This window comes from Antechinus flavipes, chromosome 1 (genome assembly GCF_016432865.1).
Source record: "Antechinus flavipes isolate AdamAnt ecotype Samford, QLD, Australia chromosome 1, AdamAnt_v2, whole genome shotgun sequence".
NCBI lineage: Eukaryota > Metazoa > Chordata > Mammalia > Dasyuromorphia > Dasyuridae > Antechinus > Antechinus flavipes.
In genome coordinates this window covers 146,274,656-146,298,338 of record NC_067398.1, presented here as the reverse complement: position 1 = coordinate 146,298,338, position 23,683 = coordinate 146,274,656, and the positions used below count along the sequence as shown (strand labels likewise).

The following is a 23,683-nucleotide window of genomic DNA, read 5'->3' as shown; positions in this document are numbered from 1 at the left end:
GTAATATAATTCAAATCCTAGATAGAAATAATCTTATGCTAAAAATAAAAGAAAAAAAAAAAAAAAGAAATGCCAAAACACTGTTTCTAAGGCCCAAAAAGTTTGGCTTCCTTGACGTTCTTCTTTAAGAGGGTCTTAGAGACATGTTGTAGAGAATTTGATCATCTACCATCAGATAACTAAAGCAATATTAAACTATAACATAAAATTTTGAAGGCAACCTAATAAAACATTACTTTGTTTTAGGAAAAGAAAAAAATGTTCATATTTAGATTTCATTTACTTACATCATAAAAGAGCTTCCGGTCTGCAGCCAGTCTTTTGGATGCCAGGGTCTTAGTGACATGATAGAAAGTAAGCAATGCTCTGTGCTGACGAAGATCATCTTGGACTTTCACAGATTCTATTAGGGTAGGAATCAGTTCTGGCCAATGTCTGGGACAATCCAATCTAGCAACTTTTGCAATCAGCACTGCAATCTGAGTTGCAATCTATTAGAAAAGATTATCAGAAAAAAAAAAATGGATAAGGTCAATTGAATATTGAAAACTGAATTTTTCATTAAGAAAAAAGAAAGTATATTCTCCAGGTTTCCAACATTATTTTTTTCTGATGGCTATGCATTCAACAAAATGAGATGTGCTTGTACTAAAGAACTATGTTTATTACTTAATAACTTCATTTAAAGGACATTTAGCATTAGTTATCAGTAATTCTGGGGCAGCTAGGGGGCACAATGGATACAGCACTTGAATCAGGAAGACTCCTCTTTGAAAGTTCAAATCCAGCCTTAGATACTTAACTACTGTGTGAACTTGAGTAACTAACCTAACCTTATTTGTCATAGTTCCTCATTTATAAAATAAACTGGAGAAGTAAAGGGCAAACCACTCAAAATAATTTCCCAAGAAAAAACCGAACTGATCAGTACTGCTACACCATTTAGAGATTTGTAGTTCCACATGTAATCCTTTTTTCTGTTCTAACTATATATGGAAATAATCTCATTTTGTTAAGCATTTATTAAACTCAGAATAAATTGTTTTTAAAGTAATGCTATTACTACAGTGTTATTCAGGACATGATGTACTGACTATTGTACCAAAAACTGGACCCAGAGGAAAGAAAAAAACTCTGCCTTAAAAATAGGACTTCAGTCAAGATGCCCAGTAGGAATTCACAAGGCTAGATGTTGTTGATATTTTATTTTCCAAACTACCAGATCATCAAAATAAAATTACATGCAAGAAACTTGTGAAGTAAAAAATATTCTGAGAAATCTAATTGCTCAATGAGGTATTTCTTTAAAAAAAAAAAACTTAAAAAATTAATCAAGAATATAAATCAAGAGGCACACCATAATAAACTTAATCCCCCAAAATATTTTTCTTGAGATTTGAGTCATTAGTATGAAGTATGACTGAATGCTTTTAAAATAAACTAGATGAGCCACAATTTTAAAAAACTACTGCTCTGACAAAAAATTCAATAAAATTTGGTTTTATGTATACTTTTTAATTGCTACTTTAAAGAAAAGTTTTCTTTTAAGTTAAAAAAAAAAACAACAACAAAAACGTTATGTCACAATAAAAATTACTACCCAAGGAAGAGAATGATTAATCAGGAACCATTTCTCAACTGACCTGATTTACTGGCTCATTGAAATTGGTGATGAGTCCTGCTCGCAATGTAGCTTTTTCCTCCTCTGAAAGAGCACTTTTTAAAAAAAGAAATATATTTATTATTCAACAATACTAACATATAAGTCTATCTTTGTAATTTACAGCATTTATCAGCTAAATTTTAAAATATGCTTTCCACAAACTAGGTCTCATATTTTTGCTGAGTAAAATGGACCAACATTTTTAATTGGTTATATAGATTTGATAAATTAATAGAAGCTGAAAACATTCTTTAACTATAAGTAAATACTTTACATGTAGATAGGTTATTGTAAAGGAAAAATATGACATGTTAAAATAAAACCATATCAATGGTAATTTATAATCAATCAAAAACCATTTATCAAAAGGTACATATGCGCCAAGCACCATGCTGAGTACTGACAATTTTTAATATGAATTTTTTGATGTTATGATGGACATAGATACAAGTTTTTCTAATTTTATTGGAGCACATCTATTTTCTAAAGCTAACCACAAGGGAAATTTATGAAGAGCACATCCTATTTTCCACAATAAATCTTATTAAGTGATATTATGTCTTGCTAACAAAGTACTGTCTAAAAATCTCAGCTTCCTCTCTATGGACATCAGTCTCCTAAGTGTTGGACAAGACTTCCAAGATCCAAAGCAAATTTAACATTGCTATTATGTTCCTATTAACTGAAAATATATATATATATATATATATATACAGAGAGAGAGAGAGAGAGAGAGAATTTTCCAACAGTCAATCCACAGCAAATTTTTACTGCTTACACACAAAAGATCTCTCCTGCTTAAAAACCTATAAGCTTCAAAAACTTTATTCTTCATTCAACCCATATTCTTATTCCCCTCAGCTTCCAAACCTCAATAATGAAACTTTCAAGGGAGCCAGAAAGTATAAGAATATATATTCTACCATTCTATAGAGTAGTTTGCTTTGGAAAACATCATAACAGAAAGAACTGAAACATTAAATAATAAAAGAATGAAAGCCAGTGCTAAGTGTCCTCATATTAAATGTGTTTTGTTTTGTTTTTTTAGCTGAGACAAATGGAGTTAAGTGACTTGCCCAGAGTGACACAGCCAGGAAGTGTTAAGTATCTGAGGCCAGATTTGAGTCCTCCTGACTTGAGGGCTGGTGCTCTATCCACTACACCAACTAACTGCCACTTAAAAGTTTTTTTCTAAAGTTCCTTTGTATCACTTTGCAACTTCCTCCTCTGTCAAAATATGCTTTACCTTTGATTGTGATTTCATGTGAAATGCAAATTACATTTTATAGCACAACACTATGCTTAGAAAATATCACAATTCTAATTAATGTTTAAAAAAATTTCTTACAGTAATTTTAACAGAAGTCTAATCACAATTTAACAAGTGTTTTGTTATCATTAGCCAGTGTTACACTTTTGGTCCAGTGTAAATCTCTTAACAGAAATGCATTATGGCCAAAAATAGAAATTAAACTAATTAAATAAGAAACTATTATCATTCAATTTATTCATTGAGGTGTGGCAAATTGTGAAAACTATTGTGAAAGTAAATAATGCTTATAATAAATGATCCCTATATTTCTTTACAGGATTCTCATTCTTTAAGAAAATATTAACATATTTACTAGAAGTTGTAAAAAATGTAAAATTCATACATATTTACATACTTCAACTTAAAAATGTAATTTGAATAGTGGTTTCTAATTGACAAACTCTAAATATAAAACTAACACTTTTGCCAATATTCTTCCCCTTTAAGGAATTTATTCCAACTTCTATTTTTAACATATACTGAATGTATTATAGTTTTCAGGATAAAAAACTTTTCTTCCTAACAATTATATATTTTAGGTCAGATTTTTAAAGTTTAAAAATTTGGTCTATTATACAATTTTCCCATCTGAGAATAATTTGAAATAAACCAGAAACTTAAAACATATCCTGTGTCTTAAAAAAAGTGACTCCACAAAAGAGCTGAACAATTTTCTTATCTATCCCACCCACAATGCCAATAGGTCAATAAACATTTAAAGTAAATTGGATGAAGTGGAAGAAAAATTATTTTAGGGAACAATTCAGCTACATTGTAATCCAATAGCATTCCTAAATCCTAAAATTACAAAATCCCTCCAAAACTAAAATCTGAAAACAAGATAATTCTGTTATATAGAATTCAACTATGTTGGGCTTTAATGATTATTTTAAAGATTTTTTTTTTTTTTGCTTCTCCAATAACTACCACAGATGTTTTGAAGTTTGAATAACTTTATAAATATTTAAATACAGTTTATTTTAAATATATATCTAAATATAATTATTTGGATGAGAAAGCCATTTTATAAATCATGAAATAGCTATGGGATCACACTGACATCTACTGGAAAAATAAAGAAACATTAGCTTACTACGCAAAGTGCCCCACATTTGCTATTGTATACATTTCAAATATGTGCACTTTGCCATTGATTTGGAAGCCTTTTTTGTTATGTTTGTGAGGACATCATATTACCTTATTTCCCCTCTTTTGGAGGAGTAGCAACATTATCTGATATGATATTATGTTTCCTTAATACTCGAACTCTTTCTTCCTGATTGATTGTAGTATGCTTTCTTTGACCTGGAATCTCTTGATTTTGACTATAATATTTCTAGATGTTTCCAATTTGGGGCTTCTTTCAGGAAGAATTGCTGGATTCTTTCTATTTTTGCTCTGTCCTCTGGACTTAATAGCACTAATCTAATGAACACACATTTTTTCTTGAAATACAGAATCTAAGATTATTGTTTTCAGAGTCTAATATTTAAATTCACTCTTTTCAATGTTTTCCAGTCCATTTGAAAAACTGTTTCACTTACCTTAGGTTTTTTTTTTCTAATTTTTTGATCTTTTGATTGAATTAACATAAGATTCCAAATACTATACAATAACACTACAAATTATTAGAATAATTTTTGAAGGAAACTTCATTAGATTCAACCAACACATCAGTTATAAGGAATTATCAATGTGGAGACTAAAGGAAAGCAAGGAAGAATTATATAAACTGTTACAAAACGAAGTAGAAAAAGGTAACCAAGGACTTTAAATCACAATAAGTGACTACAACAATGTATTTTGTAAGAATAACAAAAGCAAAATTAAATATTGTGTACTGCTGTAATCAAGCTTAACCAAGAAGAAGAAATATAAAGATGGAATTCCCTATGAAGATGAAACATTGAATATATGTTTAAGCTTCATTGATATGTTAATCTTGCTGAACTACTTTTTTTCTTTTTTTATTCTTTATTATAAGGAATGCTTGTCTAAGTAAGAGAGGGGTAATAAAATATTAAGAAATGGAAGTAATGTAAAAAAAATTTATTTTAAACATTCAACTACTACTGAAATGATTCCAAAAACATTTCCAAGACATCGCTTCTTTGATTTTTCCAAGTTCCTGAAATCTCATACCACTTGATAAAGTGGAAAAGTGCTTTATAAAATACTTAATTTACTTTGTACTTAATATTTTAATGGCAAAACAGAATGGTGTTTTCTATATGGTATTCACAATTTTAAAAACCACATAAAAACCAAAGTTGATTAGTAAATAGTTAATGAAAACATCACAGTGTTGGTTGGTTTTATAAAGATTCTACATATAAAAGATTAAAACTATAGAAATTCTCTACCTATTCTGAACATCCTAAATAGAAGAAATTTTTAATGTTAGGAAACATCATCACTAATATTAAACCCTCCCCCCACCAACTCCAAAAAAAGTAAAGAAACTTACTGAGGTGCTACACGTCTCCAATAACGATCAATTCCATTTTTAAAATACAGCACGGCTAGCCACCTTACATTTATATCCAGAATATGGTTTGTAAAAATATTCTGAAAGTAACAATGGGCAGTATTAAAAGATATTTTTAAAATTAAGCTATTAATACAATAAAAGATAAGGAAAATAAAAATTATACAAATATATTATTTTCTGCAAAATAACTATTGCCTATTAATTTTTATATGCTAATTATATATATATATATATATAATTTTAATTTATATACTCCTCAAGTGAAACAAAGAAAAGAAAACATAAAATTAAGGTATTCAAACAATGATATTAACAATAAAACCTAGGATTTTGAAAAATGTATATAGCAATGGGGGTTCTTTGAAGTCTTATGTTGACTTTTTTGTCAAGGTAAGTTCATCTTCTCTCTTTCCTATGCTCTACAAGTATATAATGTCAAACAAAATAAACTCCTACATTGACCATATCTCCAAAAAAAAGTCTTAAATATGTATGATGAATTCATCACCTCTCTCTTACTATTGAATGATGGTTGCTTATTATGTTGAATTTTTAAATCTTTCAAATTTCTTTGTCTTTTCAATATTGTTACTATATAAATGTGTCTTATATTTTATCCAGCCAGGTAATCTTCAGAATCTTAAGACAAATCAAATGGAAGCGATTCAGTTTCCTGACATGGAGCTGGCATAATGTGTATGTTTCACAGACATACAGCAATGAGGTGAGCATAATGGTTCTGTACCAAAATTCAGTTTGATAGGCAGTCTAATATCTCTTCTCTCCCACACTTTTCTTCAGAGCCTCCTGAATATTAGACTAACTCTGGCAATGAGTATGTTAATCTCATCTTCTATGTGTACATGGATGGTGCAGTGCTGGCTATGAAGAACCTGTGTTTTCTTGTTTTCTTGATATTGCTAAACTAAAATTAGCACAAGCAGCAGAGAAATGATCCATATTTTGTTGCATCTCAGCCTCAGAGGCTACAACTGAATACAAAAAAAAAAAAATGAGTATATATATATCTTGAAGTATAGAAAATTTAGGAGTAACAGGAAAAGGTAATTGACTTATTCTACACAATTCTAGGAGGCAGAACTAGGATGATTATGGAGAAGTTCCACAGAATCCATTTTTTTCTAATTAAACAACTTCCTTAAATAAAAGCAATTAAGCAATGGAACAGACTACTTCACAAAGTAAAAAGACTTTGCTACCAGAAATATTCAAGAAAGCATGTTAAGAAGAAAAAAAAGGAAGAAAATCTCTGCTTTTGGATAAGATTTCTAAGGTACATTACAACTTTAATTCTAAGATTCTTAAATTATTCCATCTGATACAAAGATTTCATTTATCATTCTGCTCATTTTTGCCCTCAAGGATTATAAAGAATTGGAAAGACATCATAACACTACAGAAGTGTATTTTTTTTTTCTGATTTCTACTGTTTATTTCTCAGATGAAGCACACACACATACTGATTATAACTAAATATGTCCTGGAGTAGAAATTGGGTACCATCATCTTAAAATCTTTCTCCTCAAGCACAGTGTAATCCCTGATATCTGTTATGCCACAGTTCTCTTTTATTGTCCTGACTCAGTTTCCCTAATTATTCTGACCCAGTCCTGCCTTGGTTTCCCTGCTTCTCAGTTCTGCAAAACCTCCCCTCTCTCTTTATCAGAATACTTTTTTTTAAACAACTTTTTATTGATAGAACCCATGCCTGGGTAATTTTTTTTACAACATTATCCCTTGCACTCACTTCTGTTCCGACTTTTCCCCTCCCTCCCTCTACACCCTCCTACAGATGGCAAGCAGTGCTATACAAATTAAATATGTCACAGTGTATCCTAGTTACAATATATGTATGCAGAACGGAAGAGTTCTCTTGTTGCACAGGAAGAATTGGATTCAGAAGGTAAAAATAACCTGGGAAGAAAAACAAAAATGCAAACAGTTTATATTCATTTCCCAATGTTCTTTCTTTGGGTGTAGCTGCTTCTGTCCACCTTTGATCAATTGAAACTGAATTAGCTCTCTTTGTTGAAGAGATCCACTTCCATCAGAATACATCCTCATACAGTATCGTTGTTGAGGTATATAATGATCTCCTGGTTCTGCTCATTTCACTTAGCATCAGTTCATGTAAGTCTTGCCAGTCCTCTCTGTATTCATCCTACTGGTCATTCCTTACAGAACAATAATATTCCATAACATTCATATACCACAATTTACTCAACCATTCTCCAATTGATGGGCATCCATTCATTTTCTAGCTTCTAGCCACTACAAACAAGGCTGTCACAAACATTTTGGCACATACAGATCCCTTTCCTTTCTTTAGTATCTCTTTGGGGTATAAGCCCAGTAGTAATACTGTTGGATCAAAGGGTATGCACAGTTTGATAACTTTTTGAGCATAGTTCCAAATTGCTCTCCAGAATGGCTGGATGTGTTCACAATTCTACCAACAATGTATCAGTGTCCCTGTTTCCCCACATTCCCTCCAACATTCATCATTATCTTTCCCTGTCATTCTAGCCAATCTGACAGGTGTGTAGTAGTATCTCAGAGTTGTCTTAATTTGCATTTCTCTAATAATGACTTCGAGCACATTTTCATATGGCTAGAAATAGTTTCAATTTCTTTGTCTGAGAATTGTCTGTTCATATCCTTTGACCATTTATCAATTGGAGAATGGCTTGATTTCTTATAAATTAGATTCAATTCTCTATATATTTTGGAAATGAGGCCTTTATCAGAACCTTTGACTATAAAAATGTTTTCCCAGTTTATTGTTTCCTTCTAATCTTGTCTGCATTAGTTTTGTTTGTACAAAAACTTTTCAATTTGATATAATCAAAATTTTCTATTTTGTAATCAATAGTGATCTCTAGTGCTTCTTTGGTTATAAATTCCTTCCTCTTCCACAGGTCTGAGAGGTAAACTATCCTATGCTCTTCCAATTTATTTATAATCTAATTCTTTATGCCTAGGTCATGAATCCATCTTGACCTTATCTTAGTGTATGGTATTAAGCATGGGTCAATGCCTAGTTTCTGCCATACTAATTTCCAATTTTCCTAGCAATTTTTGTCAAATAATGCATTCTTATCCCAAAAACTGGAGTCTTTGGGTATGTCAAATACTAGATTATTAAAGTTATTGGCTGTTTTGTCCTTTGAACTCAACCTATTCCATTGATCAACTAGTCTATTTCTTAACCAATACCAGATGGTTTTGGTAACCGTTGCTTTATAATATAATTTTAGATCTGGTATAGCTAGGCCACCTTCATTTGTTTTTTTTTTTTTTTCATTAATTCCCTTGAAATTCTTGACCTTTTGTTTTTCCATATGAACTTTGTTGTTATTTTTTCTAGGTCATTAAAATAATTTTTTGGGAGTCTGATTTGTATAGCACTAAATAAACAGGTTAGTTTAGGTAGTATTGTCATCTTTATATGCTCACCCAATCCAAAAGCACTTAATATTTTTTCAGTTGGTTAGATCAGACTTAATTTGTGTGGAAAGTGTTTTGTAGTTTTGCTCATAAAGTTTCTGATTTTCCCTTGACAGATAGATTCCTAAATATTTTATACAATCAGTAGTTACTTTAAATGGAATTTCTCTTTGTAATTCTAACTTTTGGGTTTTGTTAGTGATATATAAGAATGCTGATGATTTATGTGGATTTATTTTGTATCCTGCAATTTTACTAAACATGTGGATTGTTTCTAAAAACTTTTTAATAGAATCTCTGGGGTTTTCTAAGTATACCATCATATCATCAGCAAAGAGTGATAATTTGGTTTCCTCACTGCCTATTCTTATTCCTTTAATCTCTTTCTCAACTCTTATTGCCAAAGCTAGCATTTTACAGAAGTGTATTTTTAAAACAATCTGGGGGGACACAAATATACAAATAATAATGGCATCTGATACTTGTTTTGCCACTTGCTTGTGTTATGATCTTGGGCAAGTCACTAAATCCTCCCTTTCATACCAAACCATAGAAGAGTGGGGGGGCTAAATTTTCCTATGGTCAATCAATCATAATGTTCCAGGAACTCCATTGGACACGAAGAATATAAATTCCAACTTACCAACAACACTGAGTAGAAACCTGGCTGTGTCTCCCACTGTTTTAGCTGTTCTTCAGCTGGTTTCAATACTGAAGTATCTTGACTGGTGGCCTGAGTTAAGACGTGAAGAACAATAGTGCTAGCACTATCGAGATCCATGGAAACCTGATAATGATATTTTTAAACTTACTTCAAAGAACATTATACACATAAAAAGGGGTAACAAAAATATCAAGAAAGGAATAAAAAGAAAAGCTACAAGAATGCGTCACAACAAAAATATTCAAGAACAATTAAGTTTAATAAAATATAAATGATACAATTCTGTGGCTTTACCTCTATAAAAAGTTACTATTATAATTCATAAACTAAGAGCAATCATACAGCAGGCAATACACTAACCAGATAAATTTTAAAATGCAGATCAAAAGCTGATATGCTGACCCCCTCCTACTACTTCAGTCTAATCCAGTGATTCAGGCCTAGGGTCACAATGTACTGAGATGCTCAAGAGATCATAAAATGCAACAAAAAGCTTTTACATTTTGTATTCAAATAAAATGCTAATCCACCTAAGTATACACCATAGTCATCAGCAACAGAGTCAAGATGAGAAGACTTGAACAAGTTTACTTATTTGCGTATGTCACTTAACATCTCCATCCCCATCAAGGCAAGAATTTCATTAAAATCTTCCAGAGCAGTAATGCCTCATAGGCTAAGCTTTTTATGTTTCAAGGAGCAAGAAGTCAAACAAATAATTCAAACTCAAATCCCTCTCCCTTCCTTTCCAACTAAATCCCAAAGATAGCTTCCCTGATGCCTTCAGGAAAAACCAGGCCAGTCTACGTTACATAAGTACCTCTTTTGAACAACTGGCAATCTTCATAAAAATGCTAAAATAAAATAAAATGTAAAAGACACCAACAACTCCAAATCAATAAGAATGCTTTAATCTTATATGATAAAATTATCAATAACTACAATAAGCAAACAAAACTCTATATAAAAACATAAAATGAAATATGTAATTGATCTCTGCAATCTCAGTGGATGAGAGAATTCAGGTGTTTCAATTCAGGTTGTCCACAATGTCAGAAATGGTCATTTAAATCTGCTGGTTTTACTTAACTACTTTACTTTCTTGTAAGGTAGCACTATCAAATTCTGGAAGGATGAAGAGAGAATATACAGAAAAAATGTTATTTAAAAAAGGCATCAAAAATTCTACAAATAACCCTTCTAAATCAGTAAATGATTGTAAAATTGCTTAAAATTTTAAGGATCTTCCAAAATTATAATAATTTGCAAATCTGAATTTCCTTCAAAAAGACAAAATATGGACAACTTGAATAGCCAACTAAAATGAAGGTTGTAAAATAAGTTATAAAGGCTAGTTAATGAAGGAAAAAATGTCTAGCTAACTGATAAGATATTTAACTGTGTTTCAATGAATTTTTGGAATAAATTAAATTTCCTATGAAACAAATGAAATAGATTCTGAAATTTCCTTTTCCATTTTTAAACTTATTTCTTCTATTTTATTCATCACTAATTCAACAAGTACTTATGGAACACTTGCCACATACCACATTTGACTCTTAAGTCCCTATAGCAAAAAAGAAAAACAAAATAAAAAAAAAATTCTTAGTTTAGCAATATGTTCAATTTTTTTTTTTAATAATAGAAAGGATGAATTAAGTATCCAACACTGTCACCTAGTGGTTTTCCCACTAAATCACAGTTTTCCCAAGAACAGAACTCTTCTTGTCGATTACATACTTATTATAGAAGAATGAGAGAATAAGGTTCTGTACAGCAATGACAAGTTAAGATCAGAGGCCAAAAGAAGTAAAATTTTAAAATAAGACTATTCTAGATCAGTGGTTCTCAAAATTGGAAGTCCCCAATACTCGTTCAGGAAGACAGCAAAGTCAAAATAATTTTCATAATAAGAACACAAAGATTAGTACCATTTGCCTATCAAAATATTTCTGCCTTTTCCAATTATGTATCTGTGGGAAGGTAATGTAATTCAATACAATGGACTGAATGCAAAAGCAGATATTAAAATTCTGTTGAGATTTGCAAAAACATGTAAAACAATGCTATTTGCACTATTTTTTCTGTTTTGAAAAAATATCTTTTCAATGAAATGTTATTTTAACATGTAAATAATTATCACTCTAAATTTATATTTAAATTTAAAATTTAATATTTATCAGTTTGTTTCCAATATGACAAAAATTTATATTTCTAATATAACAAATAGGCATGTTATCTATATAAACAAATGTTCCCAAATTTAATAGTATAATAATTTTTAGGAGTATAAGGAGTCTGGAGACTAAAAAAATTGAGAATTGCTGTTTTAGATATTTAGCAGGAAAAATTAAAGTCACAAAAATGTCCCGAAGATGAAAATAAAAACATAAATGCGGAAGCTTCAATATGGTCATTTAATTAATTACAATTCAGATTAAAAATAAGTAGACACAGAGTATTTGTGTTACAAAACGCTTTACTTATTCAGTTTGAAATGAATGTCAAAGACAACCTGTGAAGTAAGAAAGATATGTAATTATCTTCAATTTAAAAATGAGGAAATAAACTCAAGTTCAATGCCTTGCTCAAGGTCAAATTAAAATAGTGAAGAATCTAGGTCTCCTGCCTTTAGATCATCTTCTCATAAAATAAGACTTAAAGAAACAGAGGAAAATGGAGTTACAGATGTCAGAATTTAACAATGCCTGAATTTTCATTTTGTAAATATCACTGTTAGGGAATGAAAAGGTCACTGAAAAGAAACTTCAATATACCAGATGTTACATAAACTTGCAATCAGGAAATGAAGAGAAATTTGTTTGGAAAGCCTTAAAATTTAACAAGATACTGGGTCAGCGAGATGACACAATAGATAGAGCAGCATCCCTTAAATCAGGAGAACCTGACATTTAACACGTATTAGCTGTGTGGTCCTGGGCAAGTCACTTAACCTCAAATTGGCTTATACCAAAAAAAAAAAAAAAATTAACAAGATATTATACAATAGAAAGAATATTGGCTTTGGAGTAAGAAGATTCAAGTTGGAATTCTAGCTTTGCAGCTAGTTCACTGACTTTGGCAAGTTATAAACTTTCTGGGGTTCAGTTTTCTCATATAAAAAAATAACAATCTTGAACTAGATGATCTTTAAGGTCCTGCCTACTTTTAAACATATGAATCTATGAACTGTTAGAAAATGTCCTTCTTTCATAGGTCTTTTTATTAAATTTTCATCTTCATAAACTTTCCTCCAACTTCCTACTAGATGTTCTCTTCTGCTGTAGAACACTTAATAGTGGTATTACTAAGTCAAAGAGTATACAGTTTAATAGTGGTTAGGATATAGTTCCAAAATGTTTTCCAGAATGATTAGATTAGTTCACAGGTATAATCTGTTGTTTTTCTTTTCTGTAACGTAACCAATCTAATGCACATTTGGTGGTACTTCAAAGTTGTTTTTAATTTACATTTCTCAGATTAGTAATGATAGATTTTTTTTAATCTATTGAAAGTTTTAATTTCTTCTGAAAAATGAACCAGCAATTTTCAAATTGGGAATGGCTCTTATTCTTATAAACTTGACTCAGAACCCCTTTATTTTTAAAGATTACTGAGGACCCCAAAAGTTTTTTACATGGATTACAGATACTGACATTAGAAATTAAAACTGATAATTTTGTAAAATATGCATTCATTCAAAAATAATAAATACATTAGATGTTAATATAAATAGCATGTTTTAACATGAACAACTAAATTTTCCAAGATAAAAAAAATTTAGTGAAAAAACACTATTTTTGTGAGCAACATTATTTTCTGTAACTTTGCAAATCTCTTTAATGCCTGGCTTAACAGAAGATAACTTGGATTATCATATCTGCTTTTGAATTCATTATGTTATGATATGTTGTGTGGGTTAAAGTAGATGGGAGAAAAAAAAATCCTCAAACTTATAGTTGAAAGGGGGTATTTTATTAGGCAAATAACATCTTGTATTATTATAAAAATAATTTTGACTTATGGACTCCCTGAAAGCATCTCAGGGACTATCAGAAGTTCTCTGGTCACACTCTTAAGATAGCTGTCCTACTAGAAGTTTTAAAGAAAAGGATCTTTTGTATAAAAAGCTGAATATTAGAGAACTGTTCCAAATACTGTCATTATTGTTCATAAGGGAGATGAGACTAGATAGTCTCTGATATTCCTTACAATTCTATAAACCCTTTAAAAAGAAAGACATACTTAGGGCTCTGTTACTATTTTCTCAATGCTATATCTCCTTCCAAGCCAGCTTTAATTAGAGATATGGGTTCAGATTTTTCTCTTCCCCATCTACCTCTTTGCTCCCTGAAATTATCCTAACCCTCTTTTAGGCTTATAAAGATTTTTGTAGCTAATCATTACAGGAAAATACTTGGAAGGTTAAAATTAACAAAGGGAAAAATTACAAACAGTCTAGAAATTAAAAGCTGAACAGTTCCTTGTAGCTTTGTTTTATGCTATTTTAATAGTGTTGGCACATTTTCTGTAATTCTAATGCTCCAAATCTTAGTACAGAAAACAAACTTCAAGTAACTGTATGAATTTTTTGGTGATACTGGAATTTGGGCATATTCCATTTTGCTTGAAATAAGTGATAAGCAGCTTAGTATTCAGAACTTTTTATGATAATTAGTATTTCTTAGAACAAGTTTTGACCTGCACAAGATTTCTACTACTTAATCACCATTAGCAACAAAACTTTTGCTTATACAAAAGTCAAGAAGATATGGATCTCAAAAACGTTTGATGAAGCACATGGACTACAAATATATTTTTTAAAGCTCTGACATATTAACAAAAACCTATTCAGGTAAAACAAAATTAAAATGCTGTAAACTAACACCCCTACTGTGTGTATGTTTTTTAAACAGGTGCTACATACATACACACATGTATATGTATGTATATATGTAGTGTGTATATATGTTTACGTGTGTGTGTAATAAATTTGAGCATTACAATAAATTACAAAATAAGTGCATTAATTCAGGAGTAAGAGGATCTGATTTCCAATTCTACCTCCAATGTTAACACCTATTAGTGTCAGGACAGATCAGTGTCCTCATCTCTCAGATGATGGAACAGGACTAAATAACCTATCGGAGCCCTCTAAGGTAGAGATCTATGCTCCTAAGAACCATTTGAATAGAACACTATTCCTAATAAAATGAAAATGGAGGAGGCTGGTGATAGCACCGTATATAGAAAATGTGTGCTCAACAGCTCCAATAGATCCTTCCTGCATCTAGGTCAGAAAGTTCTTAATTTGGGGCCTATGAATTTTTAAAAAAACATTATCAATAACTACTTCAATAAAATTTGTTTCCCTTTTGCATTCTTTTAATTTAGTTTATTTTATCTTTATTTTAAAATACGATTCTGAGAGGGGTCCAAATTGCCAGAGGAGTTTAGGTTATTAAAAATGGTTAAGAATCCTGGATGCAAGATGCTCCTGCTTGGCCTTTAAAGACTTTCACAACGTAGCTCCAACTTTCATATGACTGTCCTTTATGACTCCACATTCTAGCCACTCTGGATGAACTGCTGTTCTTCCTACACAATATTCTCTCTCCAGATTCCATGCCTTTACTCAGGCTGTCCTCCATACCTGGAATACTATTTTTCCTCATCTCTGCCTCTTAGGATTACTAACTTTCCTGAAGGCTATGAAAATAACACTAGATGCAGAGTCAGAAGATCAGGATTCAAATTCCAACTCTGCCATTTATTATCTAGGTGACCTGATGCAAGTTCATTTATTAGCCAAATCTTGTCATCTCAATGTCAAGAATAGCTTTCATAGCTTCTCTATTCACAGAGCAGGCTTTTATCACCTCTGACACAAATAATTTCAACAGCTTTCTATTTGATTTTCCTATCCCAAATCTCTCTCAGTCTATGCTCCATACAGCTATCCGAGAGATTTTCCTTAAATACAAATCTAACCATGTCACTCTTCCTCTTTATTCAATCAACTCAAATAGCAACCTGTTATCTTTAAGACAGAACATGAACTTTTTGGCTTTCAAGCTTTTTCACAACCACTTTCACACCGAACATTCCTCATTCTAGAATGCACATCCTGCTTTGCTCTACCCCAGGAGTTCTTCACTATGGATTCCTTCCCAAACTGTCTAATATTTTAACTATATTGATGTATAATCATTTTTTATTTCAACTGTACATTATTTATATATATATGTGTTGCTCTTCTCATCCCCCATACCATAATAAGCCTTTTATGAGAAGGGATTGTTTGTATGGAAAAATTGAAGGCAAAAGGAAAAAGAGATGACCAAGGTTGAGATGAATAGTGTCATGAAAACAAAAAACATGAACTTGGAACAGATTTCCAGAGGTGGTGAAGGAGAGAAAGGCCTGGCATGCTATATGGTCTATGAAATCATGAAGAATGGAACAGAACCGAACACAACAACATTGTTTATTGAGTATACATCCCCAAGTCTCTAGCACTAGGTGCCTGACATATACTAAGGATTAATACTAGTAATCACAGCAGGTGATTAATTTACAATCAATCATAATTAACCAAATATTAACATTAATAAGTGATTCAAAGTTCCTTGATAAATGCAACAGAGAACAGTTTCATGAAATTTTCATGAAAAACTACAATATTAACATTAAGCAAGGCATAAAATAAGAAGACAAGTCACCAGAAGCATTTGCCACAGTGTGAACTGCAGTCTTCAAATAAAGGCTAGATTCTGTATAAACAGTGAGGTTCATAAAGAAAAAAAACTAAATGGATAAAAATGCCTTTTGTCCAGATTATGGCATATAGCTGGCTGACAGTTAATACACATTTGGACTACTAAGTGCAAAGCACTGAGTTAAATTCTAGAGACACAAAGAAAAGCAAAAGATAATCCCTGCTTCCAAGGAGCTCATAATCTGACTAGGGAGACAATATGCAAACTATGAAAAAAAAAAAAAGCTACTATATAAAGTAGGGGGAAGAGGATTAAGCATTTATATAACATCTACTATGTACTAGGCTTTGTACTTTTTACAAATATTAACTCATCTGATCCTCACAACAAGCCTGTGAGGCAGATGATATTATCCCCATTCTAAAATAGAAGAAACTAAAGCAAATAGAGATACAATGACTTGCTGAGATTTCCACAGCTAGATAATTTCTGAAGCTGGAATTGAACACACATGTTCTCATTACGGATTCAGCTTTTATCCTCTATGTACCACTAAGCCACCAACTATCTTTATAGAAAGCACAAAAAATTAAGGGCAACTAGCAAAAGCTTCCTGTAAAATATGGTATTTTAGCTGGGACTTCAAGGAAGCCAGGGAAGCCCAGAGGGAGAAATGAAGAGGGAGAGCATTCCAGGCAGAAAAAGATGACCTGAGAAAATGCCGAGGATCTTGTATAAAGAGCATCTGTTATGGAACAGAAGATTATATAGAAAGTCTAAGGTGAAAGAAGACTGTTACTATGATCCAACAGGGTTTACTGAGTACAACTGACATGGTCAGAGCTGTACTTAATGATAAATATCACATTTGATAGCTGAATAGAGAATGGGCTAAAGGAAGAAGAGACTTAGAGCAAGTGGAAAAACCATGAGGCTAAGGTGATAAGTGATTGCAGCAGGTTGGTGGCAGTGTCAGAGAGAAGGGTACATATACAAAAGTTATAAGGAAAGGAAATTAACATCTACAGCCTCTGACAAAAAATTGGATGGGGGAGATGGTGAGTGTGAGGAGTCAAGGATGACTGACACCTACTAGGAAGATGATGATGATACCCTTAATAGTAACAGGAAAACTCAGAAGAGTCTGGGGGATGAGGAAAAGGGGGAAGGGGAGGGTAAAGATGAGTTCAGTCATAATGTCACTGAGTTAATATGTAAATATTTACTTATAGCAAGTACCATAGATAGATAAGTATTTTCACAGGATCATAGGATTTAGAGTTGCAAGTTATGTTATTAGAGATGATCAAATTTATCCTTTGCATTTTATAAATAAGGAAACTGAAGCCCAAAGATTATAATTATAAATTTGGTATCTGGTTATAACCTTGTGTGTGTATATTAGTGTTATTAATAGCTATAATAATATTACTATAATAGTTAAAATAACTTTATACTTATTCATACTTAGGTATGAAGTATGAACTTAAGTTCTCAAATGTCCAAATTTCATGTGGTCTCTATTCCTATTCCTTTTCACTATACCAATGCTAAATTCAAACACTTGAAACACTGAATGAGTCTAAGATGCTCCCCAGCATAAACACTCATCTTTTTTTAACACCAATATTCTCCCAGTAATACTATATGCTGGGAACCTTTGACATATATATAACTATCAAGAGTTGCAGGTGACCCAAAGAATATTGCAAAGACATACGAAAAAGCATCAAGAATATTACATAAAAAATATTTTATCAGAAAAGGAAGTAAGCCAATCATGTAGTTAAGAGCAAAGTATAACTGATAGTCCAAGGGCTGTACTGTAGCGATGAAATGCAAAAAGGTATTTTAAAAAGGTTCCAAAGACCTGGAGAGAGCGTCTGTAAAGGAGGTATTAGAGGAATATGGGTAAAGACAGGATAAGAAATCATGATGGGGTATAAACTACAATATGAAGAAAATTCCACTCAAAAGAGAAGATGAACACCAATATGAAGAAAATTTTACTCAAAGAGATAATGAATAGATCTTTTAAAATACTAAAGCAAAAGTCACCTTCACATAGTTTTCTTTACAACAACCCTTGAAGATGAGTACAAGATTTACATTTACTACTTGGAGATGAGGAAACAATGATTTCAGAAGGGCTAAGTGACTTCCCAAGGAAAAAAAGCTAAATGCCCAAACAAACATTTTTGCTACACTCATGTTTGTTTTAAAAATCATTTCTTTAATATAATCAAAAGAAATTAGTGGGAGTAAAGAAGCCAAAGGGACTTGGATCTGCTGTGTTCATTCTGCCTCAAAAGGAATAAACAGAAGTAGGCAGAGGGATGATTTCCAAGTCAAAAGCAAAGCCAGGAGGAGAAATGAAGGCTGACAGGCCTGGCCTCTCCCCAAAAAGAAGGTTCTAGAAGAAATTCACCAATGGGTGAAGGGAGCTAGTATGGCTGAGACATATGAAAATGAATTGACTTGAGCTAAAGAAACTGTATGAGATCCAGAAGAGACAATCTCAACCTTGGAATGAGCTAAAAAGCTCACTAAATCAAAATTGATCTGGCTAAGGGGTGAAAGGGCATCTCAAAAATGTTGGGGTTCCTGACCAGTGTAACAAGATGTCTCAAAAGAATTTGCAGGCTCAGAACCATCTCCAACTCAAGGGGCAAAATTTAATATAATTGCAAAAGAGGAAGATAGCAAAGATCTAGGAGCAAGTAGGTAAATTTATAAGGAACAGTGCGAGAAACCAAGAGCCTCATGGCTTAGTAGTGGAATTAAGGAGCATTAGGTTCTAATTTTGTGCACAGGTGTCCTACCCATAGTTCCCTGAGTAGAGTTTATAAAGGAACCTTCCAAAGGTTTTAGGCCTGAAATGTCACTTGGTCAAAAGTGGTAGGCATCCAATTTTGTAGGGTACCTGGGTTAATTTTAGGTATCTCATTACTGATGCTCATTAGCTTCAACCATCCCATTATTACTGGCCAGCAGGCTATTATCTGTCAGCCAACAATCTTTTGTATTCAGTATTCTGGCTGCACAAGATAAACTAAAACAAAAAACTAAGGGAAGAAATAAATCATTCCTAACAAACAAACAAACAAGACTAGGTAGCCTTGGAGTTATTACTATATTAATCCCAAAGGTTGTACCACATCAGCCACATCCCTCCATAATCATCCAGGCTCTAGGATTCCAAGAGGACACACCAGATAATGATAATGTTTTGTCACCACCTCTTTCCAATTCCAGGACAGGACAGTGAAAGCAATATCACCACAGCTACAATATATGAGGATCTAATACCCTAAGGCAACATTCAGAATTCCAGCCAGAATCACTAAATGACAATGCTGGTCATTTAGGGGACAATACCAAAGCTCTTTTCCCAAGCTACTTCTACTAAATCCCCAAAATTCATTCATCTCAGTCTTGCCCCTTCCCAATGCTATCTCATTATACTCTACCCTTTGCTTCTATAATCCCCAATCTAGTGTTAGCAAATCTTCAAATCTAGTGTTAACAAATTTTGCTGTCTCCCACAAGAACTTTGTATATATGTTGTATTTATCTTTATACATGTTTCTTCTCATGAGCTCCAGTTCCATATCACCAATTGCCTGAGAAATTTTGAACTGAAGTCCTGTAGGCATCTCAAAAATCAATGTCCAAAACAAAACATAATCTTTCCCAAAAAAAAACACAGCCTTCTTCCAAGCATTGCATTACTGTGAAGAATACCTTCTAGTTATAATGTGCAATACTGACATAAAACTGCAACTTCTCACTCTAATTAATCCCACAATATCAGACCAAATCATGGTCATTTTTTTCCTAAAACATTTCACCCACTCTCTTTTCTACTCACAAACCTACCATCCTAACTCACAAGTTTATCATCACTCATGTAAACTACTGAAATAGCCTGCTATTTTAACTGCCTACTCTCCCCACTCATTTATCCATGTTCTACTATCACTTAAACATTAGACTGACCACATCACCTTGATAATCAATAAACTCCAATGGCTTCCTATTTACCTCTAGGTTCAAAAATAAACTCCCACTTTGTTTAAAGCAATTAAAAATCTGACTCTTTTTACTCTTTTCCAGTTTTCTTACATATCAGTCAGTCCCCTCCACAAAATCTACAGCCCAGTCATACTGATCTACTTAGTGTGCTTTAGAGAAAACAGCTGTATATCTCCTGTAATGGTTATATCTTACTAATGTTTGGAAGGCTCTGGCTCCTTATCTCTCTACCCCAGAATCCCTGAAGAGCCAATATATTCAGGAGGCTGTTACCAGTTAACTAAGGCCTTCCCCGCCAAAATTTCTTTCCACCTACTTCTGTATCATTTTGTTCTTCAGTTGTATTCAGTTATGTCCAACTCTTCTCGGACTCCATTTGGGGTTTTCTTGTTAAAGATAAGAGTGTTTTGCTGTTTCCTTCTCCAGATCATTTTACAAATGAGGAAGTGGAGGCAAACAGGGTTAACTTGCCCAGGGTTACACAGCTAATAAATGTCAGAGGCCAAATTTGCCCTCAAAGAGGAATCTTCCAGACCCCAGGCCAGGCATTCAGTCCACCACACCTTGCTGCCCCTCCTGTATCATAGCCATATCTATTCATGTTTCTTATCTCCCCAAAGAATACAAATTTATTGAAGGAAGGGGCCATATTTTTTGTTTTTTCTTTTAATATCCCTAGCCTCTGGCAAGATGTCAGACGCCTTATTGTTTAGTTCTATTTGACATTTCATGTCCCAGAAGACCATACATACTGTCCAAGGGTTTTTCTTAGCAAAGATGGTGGTGTGATGTGTCATTTACTTCTCTAGTAGATTAAGGCAAACAAATGTTAATGGATTTGCCCACGGTCACACAATTAAGTGTCTGAAGCCAAATGTGAACTCAATTCTTTCTGACTTCAGACCCAGCATTCTAGCCACTGATTCACACAGCTTCATTCTCCAGCTCTTACAAAGTATTTAATAAATGTTTACTGGGAAAGGGAAGGGAATAAGCATTTATATATTAACTATTGTGGGTCAGGAATTGTGTTAAGGGCTTTACAAATATTATCTCATTTGATTCTCACAAGAACTCTTCAAAGTAGTTTTTATTACCACACACAGAGGAAGTCAATGCTGAAGACAATTTTTAGTGTTAATGGGATGAAGATGGCTATATACCAAAAGGCTTACAAAAAATCTTATTTCCCCAAAAAATGATGAGAAAAAAAATCAATAATTACTCGGATGTCTATTTTCCATAACTATACAATTTCTATGACAACAATCCATACATGCATTGAGATCACCTTTGATGAAGGCTTGAGAAAGGAATCACTTGGTTCCTTTGACAAGCAATATTTCAAGTGTACTTAAGTGGCTCAGTAGATAGAAGGCTAGCCCTATAGTCAGAAAAATTCAAAGTTCAAATCCAAAAGAAAACAAATACAAAATCTAAAAAGATGAAACAATCCTTATGGATCGTGACATCTTCCGTGGATGGCACAAGCCTAGCTACATTGTAGACTCTCATGAATGTGTTTGCAATCACTGAAGAATTCAATATAAGGTTCACACTAGAAAACTAGAAAGATATATAAATACTTATTATCCAAACTGCTATGTGCAGATCAATGACAAAGTACAGAAGTGCTATGTTGGACAAATACAGCACATGGACAATGAGTTGGACCTAAAAAAAAAAAAAAATAAGAATGAACTGAATTGTTTTTGAGAAAATGCTCAGTACTTTAATGATCTAAGCTTCTCCCTCAAACAAAAGCCTATATTTTAATACCAATATACTTCTGGTGACATTACGTGAAGTAAGCATTGTGGAATGCCATATTCTCCAAAAAATTAAAGTCCAGACTCACCCAAGAACAATAGATAAGTGAATGGTGGGCATAGGATAGCTATAAAAGATTGCTAACTAAGATTGCACAGGATGAACAGTATACAGAATATAATCAAAAAAGCATGATTAGAAAAGTTGAGCTATTCATAAGACAAGAAGGGTGAATAATTAAGACAATATCACCCATATGTTTCAGAGCTATTCATACAAAGAGAACTCATTCCACACTCTGCTGGGTTTTAACTCCAAGGAACAAGATGCCCCTCCCTCATCACAAATTGCTAATCCTGTTTTAGATCGGACACACCTTCTCACTTTCCTCAAATTCCTCTCTTGTCTGACTGAAGGGCTAAATTCTTAGTACTAAACTCTTCCCAAAGCCTTTCTTTATGTTACAAAGAAACTGGAGAGTACTCTACTCTCCACCTGCAGCTGTTTTGTTTCCCCACATACACCATGATGTATCTCCCTACCTCCTCTTTAAGTTATGAGCTCCTTGAGGATAGGGATTATCTTTCTTCTTATTAACTGTATGCCCATAGTCTGTGGCACATAATAGGTGTTTAATCAATTAATGAACTGAAGAACTAGAGGAAAAAAACAACATTCCGTATAAATCTGCATGAAAAATTTATAGAACACAGACTAGTCACACAAAATGAGAGGGCATGGATGGACTGCAATTTGCATCACTGAGGAAAGTACCCATATAGATCATCACAGATCTATTAAGATATCAAAGAGATTAAAAAAAAAAAAAAAGCTTACAGCCTGGATGGTACAGTGGATAGAGCACCAGCCCTGAAGTCAAGAGGACCTGAGTTCAAATCCTCAGACACAACACTTCCTAGCTGTGTGACTGGGCAAGTCACTTAACTCCAATTGCCTCAGCAAAAAAAAAAAAAAAAAAAGCTTACAGCTTGTTATAACAATCTCTGTAAGGTGGCTAGAACGATCCAACAAACATTTATTAAGTATCTACTATGAAGGCTGTAATAGGTACTGGGGATACAAAGACAAAATGAAAAATAGTTCCTTCACTCATGAAACTTGAAATTTAGTGGAAATAGAGGGAATATATAAAAACATAAGCATAAACAAGATAATTTGAGGAACAGGAATGATAAAAGTCAAAGGTGCTCTAATCCCCAGATTCTTAAATTATGGTTGACAAATCTATATAGGATCTTGTAAGTGTATTTGGAATCATGAAATTATGCTTTATTAATCAGTAAATGGTTGATCTGTAAACTTATTATATACACCTATATAACAAGGGTCACATAAAAATTTCTCAGATAAAAAGGTGTCACAAATAGAAACAGTTTAAAAAATACTGCTCTAACCCAATTCATTTTATTTATATGCATGCACTTGTTCCTTTCATACACACACACAATCACACATCCCTTCCTTCCTTCCCTTTGGTCTAAAAGAAACATTAACAAATGAAAGGATTAGGAAACGCTTGACAAGACAAATCTCGAGCCCT

At 32.7% G+C, this 23,683-nt stretch overlaps 1 protein-coding gene across 2 annotated transcripts in view; it reads right to left on the bottom strand.

The window, feature by feature from the left end:
* Positions 1 to 23,683, bottom strand: part of IPO11 (importin 11) — a 200,506-nt gene that overhangs the window by 174,159 nt on the left and 2,664 nt on the right. For both annotated transcript variants that reach the window (XM_051991179.1, XM_051991173.1), the window contains exons 2-5: positions 9,578 to 9,721; positions 5,443 to 5,543; positions 1,644 to 1,716; positions 288 to 491 (exon numbers count right to left, since the gene is read on the bottom strand). In XM_051991179.1, the coding sequence (XP_051847139.1) occupies positions 288 to 491; positions 1,644 to 1,716; positions 5,443 to 5,543; positions 9,578 to 9,715 (516 nt within the window). In that variant the 5' untranslated portion in view covers positions 9,716 to 9,721. The remainder of the gene's footprint in view (positions 1 to 287; positions 492 to 1,643; positions 1,717 to 5,442; positions 5,544 to 9,577; positions 9,722 to 23,683) is intronic.